Source organism: Cornus florida, unplaced genomic scaffold (genome assembly GCF_030987335.1).
Source record: "Cornus florida cultivar Cherokee Brave unplaced genomic scaffold, ASM3098733v1 CherokeeBrave_3.0.0_Hap2_Chr11, whole genome shotgun sequence".
Lineage (NCBI taxonomy): Eukaryota > Viridiplantae > Streptophyta > Magnoliopsida > Cornales > Cornaceae > Cornus > Cornus florida.
In genome coordinates this window covers 84,453,761-84,470,890 of record NW_026775581.1, presented here as the reverse complement: position 1 = coordinate 84,470,890, position 17,130 = coordinate 84,453,761, and the positions used below count along the sequence as shown (strand labels likewise).

The 17,130-nt window shown below is 39.1% G+C and overlaps 2 protein-coding genes across 2 annotated transcripts; one reads left to right on the top strand and one right to left on the bottom strand.

Annotated features, from left to right (window-relative positions):
• The first annotated feature begins 4,015 nt into the window (after positions 1–4,015).
• Positions 4,016–7,558, top strand: LOC132281437 (uncharacterized). The gene is made up of 3 exons (XM_059783137.1): positions 4,016–4,274; positions 4,392–5,965; positions 6,110–7,558. Exons 1-3 carry the CDS (start codon positions 4,016–4,018, stop codon positions 7,556–7,558), a joined length of 3,282 nt encoding a protein of 1,093 aa, XP_059639120.1.
• A 2,056-nt stretch (positions 7,559–9,614) lies between these two features.
• On the bottom strand, positions 9,615–11,117 carry LOC132281436 (uncharacterized). The gene has a single exon (XM_059783136.1). The coding sequence runs from the start codon at positions 11,115–11,117 to the stop codon at positions 9,615–9,617; it is 1,503 nt and encodes a 500-aa protein (XP_059639119.1).
• Positions 11,118–17,130: the final 6,013 nt, after the last annotated feature.

Genomic DNA, 17,130 nt, shown 5'->3' with positions numbered 1-17,130 from the left:
ACTATTTCGATTCAGCCATTTACTTTCTTTCAATTTCAATTATGCCAATTTTAATTACACAATTTTAGTTAGGCTTTCTATTCAATGGCAATTGATTAAATTTTTGCCATTGAATCGTAGTGACAATTGATTAAATTCTTGTCATTACTTGGCTGATGGCAATTGATTAAATTCTTGCCATTGTGTTTGGCTGATGGCGATTGATTAAGTTCTCGCCATCACGTTCGGCCGGCGATCGATTAAGTTCTTGCCGTCTGTCTTCACTCGGCCATTCCATCCATTCAAGCATTCATCAGCCGTTGCATTTCTTTAGACACTCTAAAAAGTCCTTGCTACAAACAAGGCATAAAAGAACCTTGCTGGGAGTTCTTACTAGTCTCTCCCCCACACAATCGCCTGAGAGTCAGCCATCGAAAAAAGGGATAGGCTGGTGTTCAATTACATATTTTGGGTATTTTGTACAAATACTCTGGCACGCCCGCGAAGAGTCCATCGACCGGCGTAGGGAACAAAAACCACGCGAACACGTTTTGGCACGCCCGGTGGGACCACTACTAGAGTGTTATAAAAGAGGCAAATATGCCGCGGCCCACAAAAAATTCTAAGGCCGTGGCTACTGATGAAGATTTGGAGGAAGGCGATCAGCTAGCACAGGCTGAGAACTCTGCAGCAGGTCCTACTGATGAGTTAGCCGTACTTCAGGCACAGGTTAGCTCCTTGGTAGATGCAATGGGAAGGATGGGAGCACGCTACAACGACTTGCATGAAAATATGTCCCAACTCTCAGCCTTTATTTTGAACAAGCCGACTCAAGCTAGCAGCTCCAACAATCAGGAATCGGCTTCTCAGCCGAATCTATCACAAGCTGCTCGGCCAGAGAGGGCCATTGAAACATCACAGCCATGGCCGCCAGTAGTGACACTCCAACCAGGTGCAACATCAAGTCAGCCGGTTCATACGTTACTCACCTGGGCAGAAAGCTATCCTCAGCCTACGTTGGCAGGTTCTAATCAGCCACCAGTAGTAGGTTCGCAGCCACAGGTAATTCTACCAAACCCTCCTCGGATGCCTTTGAACTCGGGGGGCAATCAGATCAGGTGGAGGCCACCGAACCCACTGTATACTCATGTGCCGCCACAGGTAGGGCTCGGGGGGCAGAATATGGCTAATCAGCCACATGATTGGCTGAATTGTTATCAACCAGCGGCTAATCAGCCGCCAGTTTTTAATCAGGTACTACCAATATTAAATCAGCCACCTCAAGTCATGTTAGATAGAAGACAATTAGTTGATTTACTCACAGAAGAATATGGCCTGGAACTTAGAGGTGCCGGCCGACCAATTTATAGAACTCCTTATCCAGAAGTGGTAGACCAAGTTGAGTTCCCTAGAGGATATAAAGTCCCTGACTTTGTAACCTTTAGTGGAAAGGGGAATCAATCGACCGTGGAACACATTGGCCGATTCTCGGTTCAATGTGGAGAGGCCAGTGTTAGCCCGTGGTTGAAATTGAGACTTTTTCCTAACTCTTTGACAGGGGCAGCTTTTTCATGGTATATTCGTCTACCTCCTAACTCTGTTTTTAATTGGCCACAGATGGAGGAATTATTCCACAATCTTAATTGGCCACAGATGGAGGAATTATTCCACAATCAGTTCTACCGTACGGAGACAGAACCTACTCTGGCCGATTTATCCAGGTTAAGTCAATTGCCCAGTGAATCGGTCGAGACATTCATTGCAAGATTTAGGAGAGCAAGATTAAGATGTCGTGTACCTCTTCCAGAACAGGAGTACATTCGTTTGGCTTTGAACGGCCTTGATTTTGAACTTCGGAAGAGGTTTGAAGGAGTTCCATTTTGTGACATGTATGACCTGGCCGAGAAAGCTACCAGGTATGAGTTGGTTCTCAAAGAGGAGAAAGAACGAAAAAATTCCTCTAAAGGTACGTACTATAGGGACCCCAACTATGAAGTTTATTTAATTGATGTGGTTGAAGAGGAAGATTTTGAAGCTAATTTAGCCGAAGTCATTCTAAAGAAGCCTTATGTATGTGACGCTTTAACAAAACCAAATGTATCCACCAGTGGTACTCAGCCATCGACTTCATCGGCCAGGAAGGGTACGGTTGATACTGGTAAGGTTTATACGTTTGATCTGGCCAAAACAGAACAAATTTTTGATCATTTGTTGGCCGACAAACAAATCGTTTTGCTAAAAGGACACAATATACCATCGACCAATGATTTAAAAGGAAGAGAGTCCTGCAAATTTCATAATTCATGGAATCATACTACTAACAATTGTTATGTATTTAGAAATGTATTGCAGAAATCTATCGATGAAGGTGTATTAAAATTCCCTGAAAAGAAGCCAGATGTAATGGGGGTCGATGGCGATCCATTTCCTAATATTGTCAGTACCAATGTAATCAGCCTGGCAACTGAAAAAGCCGTTGATAATGGTAGACAGGAAAGATTACCAAAAGTTCTTGGTAGTTCATTGGCCAGTAATGATGAGCAGAAAGTTAAGGACTTGGAAATTCAGTTAAGAGAAGCTCAAATTGCCCTCATCAACCATGGTTGTTGTCCAAATTGCAAAGGCCGAAGGAATGACTCAGACAAGAGAGGCTATTTCTAATCAACCAGAAAGCGCAGTGTCCATGAAAGGTTAGGCCATCAGCCTAGACAGAATCACGAAGAAATCAATCGATCAATATTTAGAGAAAATGGGCCGAGGGCAGTGAGAATCATTCGGTCATCGGTGACCGATAGAGTCTTGCCAGAACAACATTTTTATCCTAGTTTTAAAAGGAAACCAACAATTCAGTCAGAAATATGGGTTCAAAAAGGAGAAGAATCTAGCCGTGTAAGAACGGTTAGACCTCCTTTGGTTGACCATGGCAGATGGACTCGAGTAAGTCACCCAAAGTTTCCTAAGCAGCCTCCTACACGTACCCAAAAAAGGAGGATGCAAAGGAAAAATGCAGAACTCAAAAGGAAAGAAGACAAAATTGACCATGATCAACTAGAAAGGAAAAATGAACCAGTGGTGGCTGAAGACATGGAGGTCGCTACATCCTTTGAGAATAAGGCATGCTTTTATGAAGAAAAAGATGATCAGCCCGACCAGGATCCAAAGCATGCGGCCAAGTACAGAATTCGTTTTGGTTCTCTCCCGGATAAGGTAAATTGTAACATGGTATTTGTTTTGCCTTCTGTGTTTGAAGCAAGGATAGAACCAACGATGAACAGGGATGTTGAGTCAGCCAAGCAGGAAGAAAAGGCTGAATCTTCAGAAATTAAGAACGATTCGACAAGTTCATCGGCCGGGATAGGATTGATCTCTCAGGATCAGCCATCTAAGGCCGATAAAATCATTTTCGAAAAACCACCTTTGTCCATGACACAGCAGTTGAGGCCGTTGTATGTTAAAGTATGGGTTGAGGGTCAGCCAATCAATAGGGTTTTGGTTGACAATGGTTCGGTGGTGAATGTCATTCCAGAAACTACTTTGAAGAAATTGGGTAAAACCATGGACGATGTAGTTCCAACCGACGTGGCCATCAGTGGTTTTAATGGAGGATCTAGTAACACCAAAGGTATTCTACTTTTGGAAATTAGTATTGGCGGTAAGACATCCTTTACGGCTTTCTTTATCATTGATTCAACCGCGGCTTATAATCTCCTTTTAGGCCGAGATTGGATTCATCCTAACATGTGCATCCCATCAACCTTGCATCAAATGTTGATTTTTTAGGATGGAAATGAGGTAAAAATTGTTGAGGCCGATAACAAACCCTTTATAGCTAGGGTGTATTCGGCTGAGGCTGCACTTTATGATGAAACTGTTGTACCTATCAAATTTGTTGGCATTAACAGGATGGGACGACCAGCAGCGGCAACAATGAAGAAGAATTTAATTAATGCTGATATTAAAGAATTATTGTCAGAAGCAGCTCGGCCGAAAATTGATATTTTCAGGTCGACCATCAAGGACATTGAAGATGTTACTGATGGATCACAAAACCAATGAAGAAAAGAAGCGGCAAGCTTTCAGGGCCGCTTGCATAAGACTGAAAGCATATCTGGCTGAGAAGAGATTGGCCAGAGAAGAACAGCTATATGAAGAGGTATCGGCCAGCACGGCCGATATAATTGAAGAAGGTTTCGAAAAGCTGGATGCAATCCAACTTGAAGATTTGGAGTCAGCCCCTTCCAGGATGGAAGATAATAAAGCAGAGGTGCAAGATCCTTTATTGGAAATAAATGTTGGTACTAAAAAAGATAATCGGCCATTATTTGTTAGTGCTTTGCTTGAGCCTAAATTCCAGGCCGATTTGATTAAATTATTAAATGAATATAAGGATTGCTTTGCTTGGAGTTATGAAGAGATGCCTGGCCTGTCTAGAAAATTGGTAGAACATAGATTACCGATCAAGAAAGATTTTCAGCCATATAAACAACCACCAAGAAGGATGTTTTCGGAAGTAATGCTCAAAATTAAAGAAGAAATTGAGAGACTTCTTAAGGCAGGATTTATTCGAACAGTTAGGTATGTTGAATGGTTGTCTAATGTTGTTCCTGTAATGAAGAAGAATGGCAAACTTAGAGTTTGTGTGGATTTTCGCAATTTAAATAATGCCACTCCAAAAGATGAATATCCAATGCCTATGGCCGATCAACTTATTGATTCGGCCGCTAAGCATGAAATATTGTCTTTTATGGACGGCCATTCAGGTTATAATCAAATCTATTTAGCCGAGGAGGATGTTCATAAAACGGCTTTTAGATGTCCTGGGTCAATTGGTACTTTTGAGTGGATTGTGATGCCATTTGGCCTAAAAAATGCCGGGGCTACTTATCAAAGGGTAATGAATTCTATCTTTCATGATATGATTGGCCGATTCATGGAAATTTATATAGATGATGTAGTTGTGAAATCATCGGCCAAGAGACAGCATTTGGAACACTTGAAAAGGGTCTTTGAAAGGATGAAGATTCACAAATTGAAAATGAACCCATTGAAGTGTACATTTGGAGTTTCAGCCGGGAATTTCTTGGGGTTCTTGGTACACAAACGAGGTATTGAAGTTGATCAGAACAAGGTCAAAGCTATTATAAATGCTAGGGCCCCAGCCAACAAAAAACAAGTGCCAAGGTTCCTCGGCCAGGTAGGTTTTCTTAGAAGATTTATTTCTAACCATGCTGGCCGAGTGCATATCTTTTCGACTTTAGTAAAATTAAAGTCACATGAGAAATTTCATTGGGACGAATCCCATCAGAAGGCCTTTGACAAAATAAAAGAATATTTGGCAAACCCCCCGGTTGTAATGCCTCCAAGAAAGAAGTGGCCGTTAAAGCTTTATTTATCGGCCGCAGAAGAATCAATTGGTAATATGCTCGCACAAGACAATGAACATGGAAAGGAGCAGGCTGTCTACTACCTGAGTAGAGTACTAACTGATGTAGAATGCAGATATTCCTCAATTGAGAAGCTTTGTTTATCTTTGTACTATTCGGCCATGAAGTTGAGAGTATACATGCGGCCTGTTGATGTTTACATTCTTTGTCAGACTAACGTGATCAAGTATATGCTATCAAGGCCATTGATCACTGGCCGAATAGGTAAGTGGGCTTTGGCTTTGATGGAATTCAATTTTATTTACGTCTCACAAAAATCAGTAAAAGGAAGGGTTTTAGCTGATTTTTTGGCCGATCATCCTTCAACTGATATTGATCCATGGGTTTATGATGAATTGGAGTCATCAGCTATATTCTTAACTCCTTGGATCTTGATGTTTGATGGATCAAGCACGGCTGATGGAGCAGGAGCAGGTATTGTTATTATTTCGCCAGCTGGCAGAAAGGCTTCATTCTCTTTCTTTTTAGATTTTAAATGTTCAAATAACCAGGCCGAATATGAAGCGCTTATAATCGGCCTGGAGATTTTAATTGAAATGGCTGTTAGAGATGTAAAGATTTTGGGAGATTCAAACTTAGTCCTTAGCCAAATTTCTGAAGATTTTAAGTGCCTAAGTTGGCAATTAAGGCCGTTTCATTCTCTGGCCACTTCATTAATCAATCAATTTGATAATGTTCAACTTAAGTTTTGGCCGAGAGGGCAGAATAAGGAGGCCAACAGCATGGCCCAAGCAGCCTCAGGAATAAGAGTACCAGTCGGAATAGAAGATCAGTTGATAAAGATAACACGAAGATCTTTGCCATCGGCCGAATTGAGAAATACTATGTTTGATACTTGGACAATTGATGTAGAAGATTTGGCCGACGATGACTGGAGGATACCATTTATAATGTTCCTTCGAAATCCAAACATCAAGGCTGATAGAAGTATTAAAAGAAAAGCGATCAACTTTGTGCTTCTAGATGGGGATCTATACAGAAAAGGGTTAGAAGATGGGCTCTTACTACAATGCATAAGTAAGGAGGAATCACTTCAGGTTATGGCCGAGGTACATGAGGGTAGCTGTGGGGCTCACCAAGCTGGGATTAAAATGAGATGGCTGATTCGCAGGTATGGATATTATTGGCTGAGAATGAGGAAAGATTGCATAGATTACTCAAAAGGTTGTCAAGCTTGTCAAAGACACGGGCCGATTCAAAATGTACCAGCAAAAGAATTACAGCCAATAATCAAACTTTGGCCATTCAGAGGTTGGGGCCTTGACCTTATTGGTAAAATTAATCCACCATCAAGCGAAGGCCATCACTGGGTGATTGTTGCCACAGACTATTTTACTAAATGGGTTGAGGCCAAGGCTTGCAAAGCGGTTGATCAGCAAACAGTGATTAATTTCATAGAACAAAACATCATCCACAGATTTGGGATTCCAGAAACACTTGTTTCAGACAATGCAACAGTGTTTAGGGCAACTGATGTACTACAATTCGGCCACAACATGAATATTCATATGTCAGCCTCTACGCCATACTATGCTCAAGCAAATGGCCAGGCCGAATCTTCAAATAAGATTTTAATTGAGATCATTGAAAAAATGATCAAAGATAAGCCAAGAAGGTGGCATGAGACTTTGTCTGAAGCTTTATGGGCCTATAGGAACTCAAAAAGAATAGGCACAGGAGTTACACCATACATGTTAACTTATGGTCATGATGTTGTTCTGCCTATGGAGATGAAGGTTAAATCAGCCAGAGTTGCTTTTCAAAATAATCTAACTCCAGCTAATTATATTCAAGCAATGTTTGTAGAATTGAAAGATTTGGATGAATTTAGAAGGGATGCCTTGGATCATATCATAGCTCACAAGAAGAAGGTGATGAGGATCTACAACAAGAGGGTAAAACCTAAGTCTTTTGCTGAAGAAGATTTGGTTTGGAAAGTTATTTTGCCAGTGGGTAAAGTCGATAGGAAATATGGGAAGTGGTCCCAAAAATGGGAAGGGCCATACTTAGTCCATCAAGTCTTAAGTGGAGGAGCATATAGGCTGAAGTATTTCAGTGGCCGATTGCATGACTATCCCATTAATGGCAAGTACCTCAAGAGGTACGTACCGGCAATCTTTGAAAGGGAAAATTAGTGTTAGCCAGTACTTACGGCTGACCATGTGTACCTTTATGTAATAAAAATCGGCCTATTTTTCTAGGCTAATTTGGCTATTTTAATAAATTTTTTCTCGCTAAAATGTTGATGCTTGTTTGGAGTAACAAAAGAGGCCATTTATTCATTGAAGTGTAAAAGATTACATCATTTAAAGATCATACACTAAGATGGCCACAAAAGGAAGCTAATATAAAAAATTCATATGTTTGCAAATTTTTCCTTGAAATCGGCCCAAATAACTAAGGACCGATTGAAGGCCACCATGGCCTGCCTCTTTGACTCTTCCAATTGAGGTAATTCTCCACGAAGATTTACATGCTCGTGAGCAAGGTCTTGAGCTTCAAACTGCAATGTGGCAGCTTCAGCAAACAAGATGGCCTTACGAGCATGGATCTGGTCGATCTCTTTCTGAAGGACATGTTCTCTTTCCTCAAGGCCGATGAACTCTGTATTCACTCTTTCAAAGGAGGAAGCTTGAATTAACAATTGGTTAGCAAGGGTATCCTTCCTGTTTTTACTCTTGTTGAATTGGTTGATTGCTTCATTGGCTTGGAAAATATCATCGGTCAGAGTTGGTAGCTGGCCTTTAAAGGTAGCAATAGTGGCTTGAAGATCAACCGGAAAGTCTGGGTACTGGCTGAGTGTAAAAAGCACTGCTGTGAGCTCACTTTCAAAATTAGGAAGATCAGCAGCATCTCTTTTCAAGATCTCAAGTAAAGATTTTTTGGTCTCTTCTAAGGATTGTATAGGGATATTGGTTGAAGTGACTGAGGTGGCTCCAGAAGATTCACTTTCTTTCTCTTCGGTCACTGAAGCCACCACATCCTTAAAGAAATTGCTCAAGGCTAGTAGAGATGAAGCATGAGCTTTTTGTGGAGGAAATAAAGGAATAATTTGAGTTTTCTCATACACAACCTGACAAAATGAGGAAAGATTAGATCTTAAATTTTTGTTTTTTTTGGATATGAGATAGTCAATACCTTAGATGATTCGGCTATGTCTGTCACTAAGAGTGGCTGATGACTAATTTCTGGAGGAGGAAATTCTGGCTGAACCGCTGTGCTATCTCCCTGGGATGAAGTTTTAGCAGGAGTGACTTGAACATTGAAGGGAACCTCAATGGGATCATGAAAATCCTTCAGAGGGCTGAAATTTCTAACTGGGCTATAGACCAAGTCAAGAAGAGGAGATTGCTGCAAAAGAGAAGAAATTAAGGACCATATTAATTGAAAAGTTTGGAAATTTCAAGTACAGTTATCTTTACCTCTTTTTCATCTGAGGAATGATCAGAAGGAGTGTCAGCCACATTAATTACGGGATCATCGGCCGCGTCTTCTGTAGGATGAAGGCTTTCTAGATTTTCTTCCACTTCATGTTTCTTACGTTTGCTCAATCTTGTTTTTTTTAAAGTGCCATGAGCAGTTGATTTCTTTCTTTTTCCCTGGAGATGGAAGCTTTATTAAAGTTTGTCTCGGCCAATAATAGTTGTGGCCGAGAATTAGAAATCAATATTGGCTAAGTATTTTAACAATTGGGCCGATATGATTATCTTTGTATGTTAATAGATAAAAAACTTTTACCTTTGGAGGAATTGGAGGAACATCAGGGATGATGGCTGATTCAGTTATTGAAGGCTGAGGAGGTTGGCTGGAGGAAATTTCATCATCTTGGAGCTCAACGTTTTCTGGATTAGGCGAGGCTGATAAAGTTCCACTGTCTGAATCTGCGAAAAAAAAAGGGGGGGTAAGAGAAATTCAATTAAAAGTTTTTTTAATATATATATATAAGTAAAGGAAGATCGTACCTTTGAGGAGGCTGGCAGTGGCTTTGGCCTTAGCTTTTCTCTCTTTATTGGTCCTTGTTGGTGCATTTGCTGGCTGAGAGAAAGGGAGTTTCTTGGCCGTTTGTTTTTTACCTTTGGGAGGATCTTTTTGAGGCATCTTCTTTGGGGTAACGGCCCGGGAAATTACGAATGCCCCTTCAAAGGCCACAGATATGAACTTGAAAGATTCCAATATTTTAACAACAAGGGACTAGCTATCAGCCGTCCTTGTAGAAGTAATGTAAGAAGACCACCATTGATCAAAACTAGAATCTGAGGCTGGGTTTTTTATGAAGGGTTGGAATTGGAATCCAGCCTGCAGATTTGAGAACCGGGAGGACACGTTCTTTACATAGGAGTCATCTGGAAATACCACACGCCTATGGAAGTTTTTGTTGAAAGAGAAATAAGGGGGCATGGGGATCATTTGAGTCAGACCAAATTGCCTAGCAAGTTGGTTTGGATTGTAGAACTCAACTCCAACTTTTGAGTTTACTGTGCCTAGAGGGCCAGTGTTGAAGTGAAGGTCTCTTGAAAGTAAGAAACTAGCCCACATGGCCGAATGCTTATCAGCTAATTTTTTGGTAGACACTCCTTGAGGAGGAGTCAGACATCGAGGTGCTTGTGAGCAATGAGAAAATGGAAGGAATTGGCTGATAGTCCTCTGTTCACAACCGGAGTAAAAGAAATTGACGCAATCTCCAAACGAATGGGATTTAGGTACGGCCGATGCGTAACTTACAGAAAGTAATGGGTCATTGGCCGAAGGCCTTACCACAAGTCCGAGCTCAGGAAAGTACACTTGAAGCCAAATTTGAAATAACCAGAGGGGACCACTATAGCGTCCGAAGTTGGAGGTAAACAAGTCATAAATCCCTTTATATAAATGAGAAAGCACCAAGGGGGCAAGAGCAAGGTGTTTACCTCTTGAAAGGGCAACGGCCACATGAATGAAATCCTTTGTGACTTGAAAGGCCGGTATGCATAGAAGAAACTTGTTCAGCCAGGCCAACAAGAAGGCAATATGTTCAGCATCATTCACAGGGACGCGAGGATCCATGGTGGAAGTTAAGTATTTGCCATAAGAGGATTCAGATGACTTGGTTCCAGTTTGCTTTGAAGGGAAGATGAAAGGAGAATCCTCTTCGACCAATAAGGTACTTACATCAATCCCAAAGGGTTTGAGGCCGGTTAGATAGCACACGTCTTGAATGGTTGGAGCCATCATACCACACTTCAAGTGTAAGGAGTTGGTGGTGGTCGACCAATTAAACATGGCTGCTATCATCAAGGCTCTGTCTTGGGCGATGTTAGTTTTACTTAGCTGAATGGCATCATATATGCCACAATCCTTCCATATTTCTCCCTTCACAGCTCCAACTCGGTCGACCCAATTGATCCAAGCATCATTTGGGCTATACCATGTTCTAAAATGAAAGTGTGGCAAACTGCCATTTTCATTAGGAGGGAAGGTTTGAAGGAATGGAAGAACGTCAGCCGAAGGATAGAAAGGTGAGATTGATGAAGGAGCTTCATCAAGGAAAGCAGGACCTAAGCCTTTGAAGTCAGTACGAAGATCGATAAGGGTATTGAGACAGTATTTGTAAGGAGATAGAGTTTTTAGGGATTTTTCTATGATGTTGCCATGAGTTGAAGGATCGGAAGGTTGAGGGATAGAGGTGGAATCAGTTGATTTAGTTTTCTTAGGAGCCATAGAGGACGTCAGGAACGATTTCGCCGAGAAAGAATTTCAGAGATAAAAAGTTTAAGGGAAGAAGAATGATTTTAGGGATTAGAGGGCATCAAACTAAATACTTGTTGGATGTAATAGCGGATTAGTGTAGTCACCGCTTTAATTGGGAAAGATAACCATTAAAGCAGGTGGTTGGGAAAAGGATTTATTACTAAAATTTGAATTACAATTTTAGGCCGATTCAAATTCCAAACGCTTCGTATCATAAGTGATAAAAGCCTTTGAAATTCAGGGGACATTTGTTGGCACCAAAACTTGGCAGCCACTTCAACAGCAACGTGGACCAATGGGAAGCCGATAAGGGTTAAGCATGTCCAAGAATGGTCGGCCAATGGAGAAATAGTAGGAGAAGATTTAGGAGGATATCTATATATTCAGCCACCTCACCAAAAGGGTTGTTACTAAACAACCGAGATTTGGGTTAATTTCAAAAGGAAATTTCATCAGAAATAGAACATTGGGAGAGGTTGGCTGAGGTGACATAATTAAGTTCCTAAAAAATAGGGATTTAGTTATGAGACGGGAAATTGAATCCTTATGGAAATGAAATTCAAAAAGGAAGGGGCAGCCACGTGAGTGTATGGGTCAAGGCTATAAATGGTTTTCCAGCCATTTAAGGGAATATTACAGTCAAAGCTTGAAGAAAGAAGTTGCTAAAAATCAGCAACTTACTAGCAATCTTCCAGCAGCTTTCTACCGACTTCTTAGCAATCAATATTTTCTTCAACAAAGGTATTTTATTTGAAGCAAGACGAAACAAGAGGAGAAGAGACGTGAAAGACTACTGGAATACGACCTATTTTCAGCAACAAAGTGAAGTAAATCAAGGAAAAGAGAGATTTCAGTAAAGACTTTCCCATTGAAACTGGAGCATCGATATTGAAGGCGAGGAATGTTGGGCCGTAGCTCAGTTTGAATTTCAAAAGAAAATGATTGAAGCAAAAGAGATTTTCTAGCAATTAATTAGGAGAATAAGTTGAGATAGAACTTCTATAAATAGAAGTATTGTATTCCATTTCCAATTCGTCCAGCACCACCACAAAACATGCATTTCAACTAAAATGTTTTCAATTGACTCTACGTCATTTTCCTATCAATTTCTTTATTGCAATTTAATGGCAATTGATTAGATCATTGTCAACTATTTCGATTCAGCCATTTACTTTCTTTCAATTTCAATTATGCCAATTTTAATTACGCAATTTTAGTTAGGCTTTCAATTCAATGGCAATTGATTAAATTCTTGCCATTGAATCGTAGTGACAATTGATTAAATTCTTGTCATTACTTGGCTGATGGCAATTGATTAAATTCTTGCTATCACGTATCGATTAAATTCTTGCCATTATGTTTGGCTGATGGCGATTGATTAAGTTCTCGCCATCACGTTCGGCCGGCGATCGATTAAGTTCTTGCCGCCTGTCTTCACTCGGCCATTCCATCCATTCAAACATTCATCAGCCGTTGCATTTCTTTAGACACTCTAAAAAGTTCTTGCTACAAACAAGGCATAAAAGAACATTGCTGGGAGTTCTTACTAGTCTCTCTCCCACACATTCGCCTGAGAGTCAGCCATCGGAAAAAGGGATAGGCTGGTGTTCAATTACATATTTTGGGTATTTTGTACAAATACTCTGGCACGCCCGCGAAGAGTCCATCAACCGGCGTAGGGAACAAAAACCACGCGAACAGTCTCAAATCTAATATGATTCCAATATCAAGTTGGGCTATGAGTGAGAATCCATTGGGCCTATTATTTTATTAGCTACAATGAATTAATAATTGGCCCGGTCAATGGACCCAATTCAATTAATTCATAAATTAATTTCTACTCCACTAAAAGAAATTAATTGAACTCCAATTAAATAATAAATAACCTCTAAGTCAATATTGCACTTTGACCCCTCTATGCATAATTAGTTATCGGATAAATATAGCCATCAATCCGACTACTTAATTAATATATTTATTTTGGTACCTTTGATTATTTCTGGCTCGATCACAATAAAACATTTGTTTGACAAAAATAATAATTTAAATAAATAAATATATAGTAAATCATTTTGTCTAAAAACACACGAAGGCCTTCGAATTTACTTTGTGATCAACCATAATCAATAAAAAATAAATACAAGTAGCAATGATGCAAATATTGAAAATATAACCCTCTAATTATTAATTACATAACTATCCAAAGTGTCGGTCTAAGGAACCCTAAGAATCCGCCGAACAAATCAAAGTAATTATTAATTAATAAAAGAGTTTATAATTTTCTCATGCTTAAGAGTCAAATGCCATGACGGTGACAGGGAGCAATTGCATACGACGGCTCTCGCAATATATCTCAACCTAACGCGGATCCAGTTCAAATCTTAATTAATTATGAGTCCATCCATAATTACCGACTATGAACCATTTATGATTACTATTTATCTATCATACATTGATTGCCATCACATACATATATATAAATATCTCTTGTAATCAAATGGACACTATCAATTCTATAATGAATCGAAATATAATACATTGAATTCACCAATTGTATAAAACATAAATATTTCAGAAACGTCAGGAATATATGTCACTTTAATCCAAACAGGAATTTGCTATACCAGGGCATATAAATCCCAACAGCTCCCACTTGCCCTCATAGCTAATTCAAATTGCACCTAACTCCAATGTTATCCAGATGATGATCAAAATTATTGATCAATGACACCTTTGATAATGGATCAACAAAGTTGTGTTCCAATGCAATGTTCTAGCTACAAGTACATTTTCTTGCCAGACAATATCATGTTGAACATGATACTTCCTCTTAGTGTATCTTGTTCCTCTATAGAACCTTGGGTCATTGGTTTGGACTACTTCTACACTATTGTCGCAATATAGCTCGATAGGTAGGCTAGCATGCTCCACAACCTCTAAATCAGTGAGATCAAACCAATAGGCTTCCTTTGCCGCCTTTAAGGCTGCAATATATTCTACCTGCAGGTTTGAGTCAGCAGTTGAAATCTGCTTAACAATCTACCAACTGATTTCCCTTTCATTAAGTGAACATACACTAAGTCATGAATCTCATAATATCTACTTCTGATTTAAAATCAGAATTAGCATACCTGACTAGGACCATATCATCACATCCATAAATGAGTATGATATCATTGGTTCTCCTTAGGTACTTAATGATATTTTTCACAATAGACCAGTTGTCAAGTCCAGTATTGGACTGATCTCTACTGACTATCCCTACTATGTAGCGGATGTCCTGTTTGGTATAGACCATGGCATATATGAGACTCTCATATGCCGAAACATATTGTTCCAGTCTCATTTGCTCAATCTCCTTTGATAGTCTTGGAAAACTACTTACTAGAGAGAGCCATCCATATCAATAAAGCAAGAACTCATTCTTTGAGTTATGCATGCCAAACCTGGTCAAAACTTTATCAATGTAGGATTATTAAAATAAGCCTATTTTCCTTTTAACCTGATCTTGCAAAAGCTTGATCCTAGGAATCTAGCTTACATCCTGAAAATCCTTCATTTAAAAGTAATTGAACAACTACCTCTTTATTGATGACAAAACTTCCACATCATTCTAAATGAGTAGGATGTCATCAATATATATAGAATTAGAAAAATAATGACATTCCCTTGTACACTCTTGATTTATTCACTAAGAAATCTTCTGGTATCTTTTTGTAGATTAACTTGCCTTCCATAGGAATTACCCTACTAGAAAGTTCTACAAGATCCCAGAATTTATTAGAATACATAGATTCCAACTCGGATTTCATAGTAACTCACCAAAACGATCTGTATCCACATCGGTTCACACTTCCGTGTAGCTTACTGGGTCCAACTTATGTTTAACAGGGATGTCCATAATGGTCTCACCTAAAAACATGATTCTGTCGAATTGGATGATAATCCTCCCACTACATCAATGTACCGATGCAAGAATTTGTGTAGTAGATGATGCTAACGCATCAATAGGGAATTCATATATTATTCTCAATCTCTATAATAAGTGTGTTCACATGTGGTACATCTGGTACTCATACCATATTCTCTAACACTATGCTACTAGGTATATGATTCATAATATGATTCTCCTATAGATAAACAGTGAGTGAAAACAATCAACTTTTATCATTGAGATCATAAAATAATCCGTCCTAGTGACCTTTAGAGTAACTATCAAATCTATCATGCGTATGATCTGTTTCCAACTTACTTGTCCATATCAAGCGCACATGTGCAAGACTACCCCATATGTGCATGTGATTCAAACTAAGAAAAAAAACACAGCTCAACGGTATCCTTGAGACAGACTAAGATGGAATGCAGTTCATAATGCTCATCGATGTCATTAACGCTAAACTCTTAAATGAAAGAGATAATGTGGCATAACTGATCATAGATCTAACCATGTTAAGTGAAATTTTGTTATTCCTTTTTGACACCTAAATGCATTTAGCGTCAATTGCGGAAAACTGGTACACAATACCCTCATTGACCATATTGTCTTTGCACTAGCCCAAGAAATACTCATATCCTCGATCAGATCGAAGTGTCTTGATAAGTTTACCTAATCTGTGCTCCACATCAGTCTTAACCTTCTCAGAATATACCAAGAGTTTAAGAGTTGTGTTGCAACAGATAAACTTATCCAAAACGTGAGTAATCTTGCTTGGATGTTCATAAGACCACACGTGTCAGTGTGTACCGACTCCAATTGTCCTTTATGTCTATTTCATCTGGCTGATTAAGCCCTAAGAGTTATCTATCCTTCAAAATAGGGTTCACAATTTTGGTTTAGGCTCCCCTGCCTCACTAGGTAATTAACCTTCTTTGACCAATCTTTGAATCTCATTTTGATTGATAACAACCCAAAAATAGACATTAAAAATACAATGAGTCAGGAATAACAATTTTTCTCTTAACATTCAATCTAGAAGATGCAACATTAGTTTCTACATCCTGCAAATCTTAAGAGTTTGTGATTATAGTATATTAATCATCTTTCAATGCACCAGAAGCAATCGCATATCTATTAAATTTTATAAAATCAGTTTTACAAAATAACAACACAGTTTTTATAAACCACAAGTGAAACAAAAATTAGATTGCGTCTAACTTCTGTACATAAAGATAGTTCTCTAATACTAATATCCTCATATTCTCTAATTTCAGATGCAATACTCCCACTGACCTAACTACAACCTTGGCATCAGGTCAAAAGATAAATATATATCCATATCATCAAGGCTTCTGGATTCCTGAAATCCTTACGATGAATTGCAAACATGTTTAGTGGCTCCAGAATCTATCCATCAGGAATTAATAGATGCAACCACATAACATGGCTCAATAATTAAATATATATTTTCCTATGCCACGTCATTGCTTAGACAGTTCATCCTATAGTGTTTTAGTTAGCGGCAAAAGAAACAGTTTCATTCGCCCTCAATATACACTGCCTTATTCCCTTTAACCTTTTAGAATACCCATGTTTTGTGCTAGCCTAGTCCTATTATCATCCTTCTCTTTGCTTTGCCCGTCCACTTGGGCCTAGAAGAAGATGGTATAGACTAGGTTAGATTGATAGGAACGCTCATACTCTTAATTATCCCTTCATCTGTTACCAATTCTATAAGAATATCAGCGAGTGTGAACTCAAACTGATTCCTTATTTAGTTCACTCTAACAGAGTCGAACGAGTTTGGTAACAAGGCAATAATCATGTCAACTTGAAACTTACCACCTAAGTCAGCCTTATTGATCTCCAGCTAATTTTTAAATAATAAACAATCATTTTTCAAAATTCGATTTCATACTAGAGTTCCTTAGGCTATCTTGATGCTATTCAAGTCTGACATAGTACTTTGGCATACTCTCTATCTAATCTCACCAAAACATCTTATTAAATTTTAACATGATGCTTGAAGAAAATAAAATAATGTAA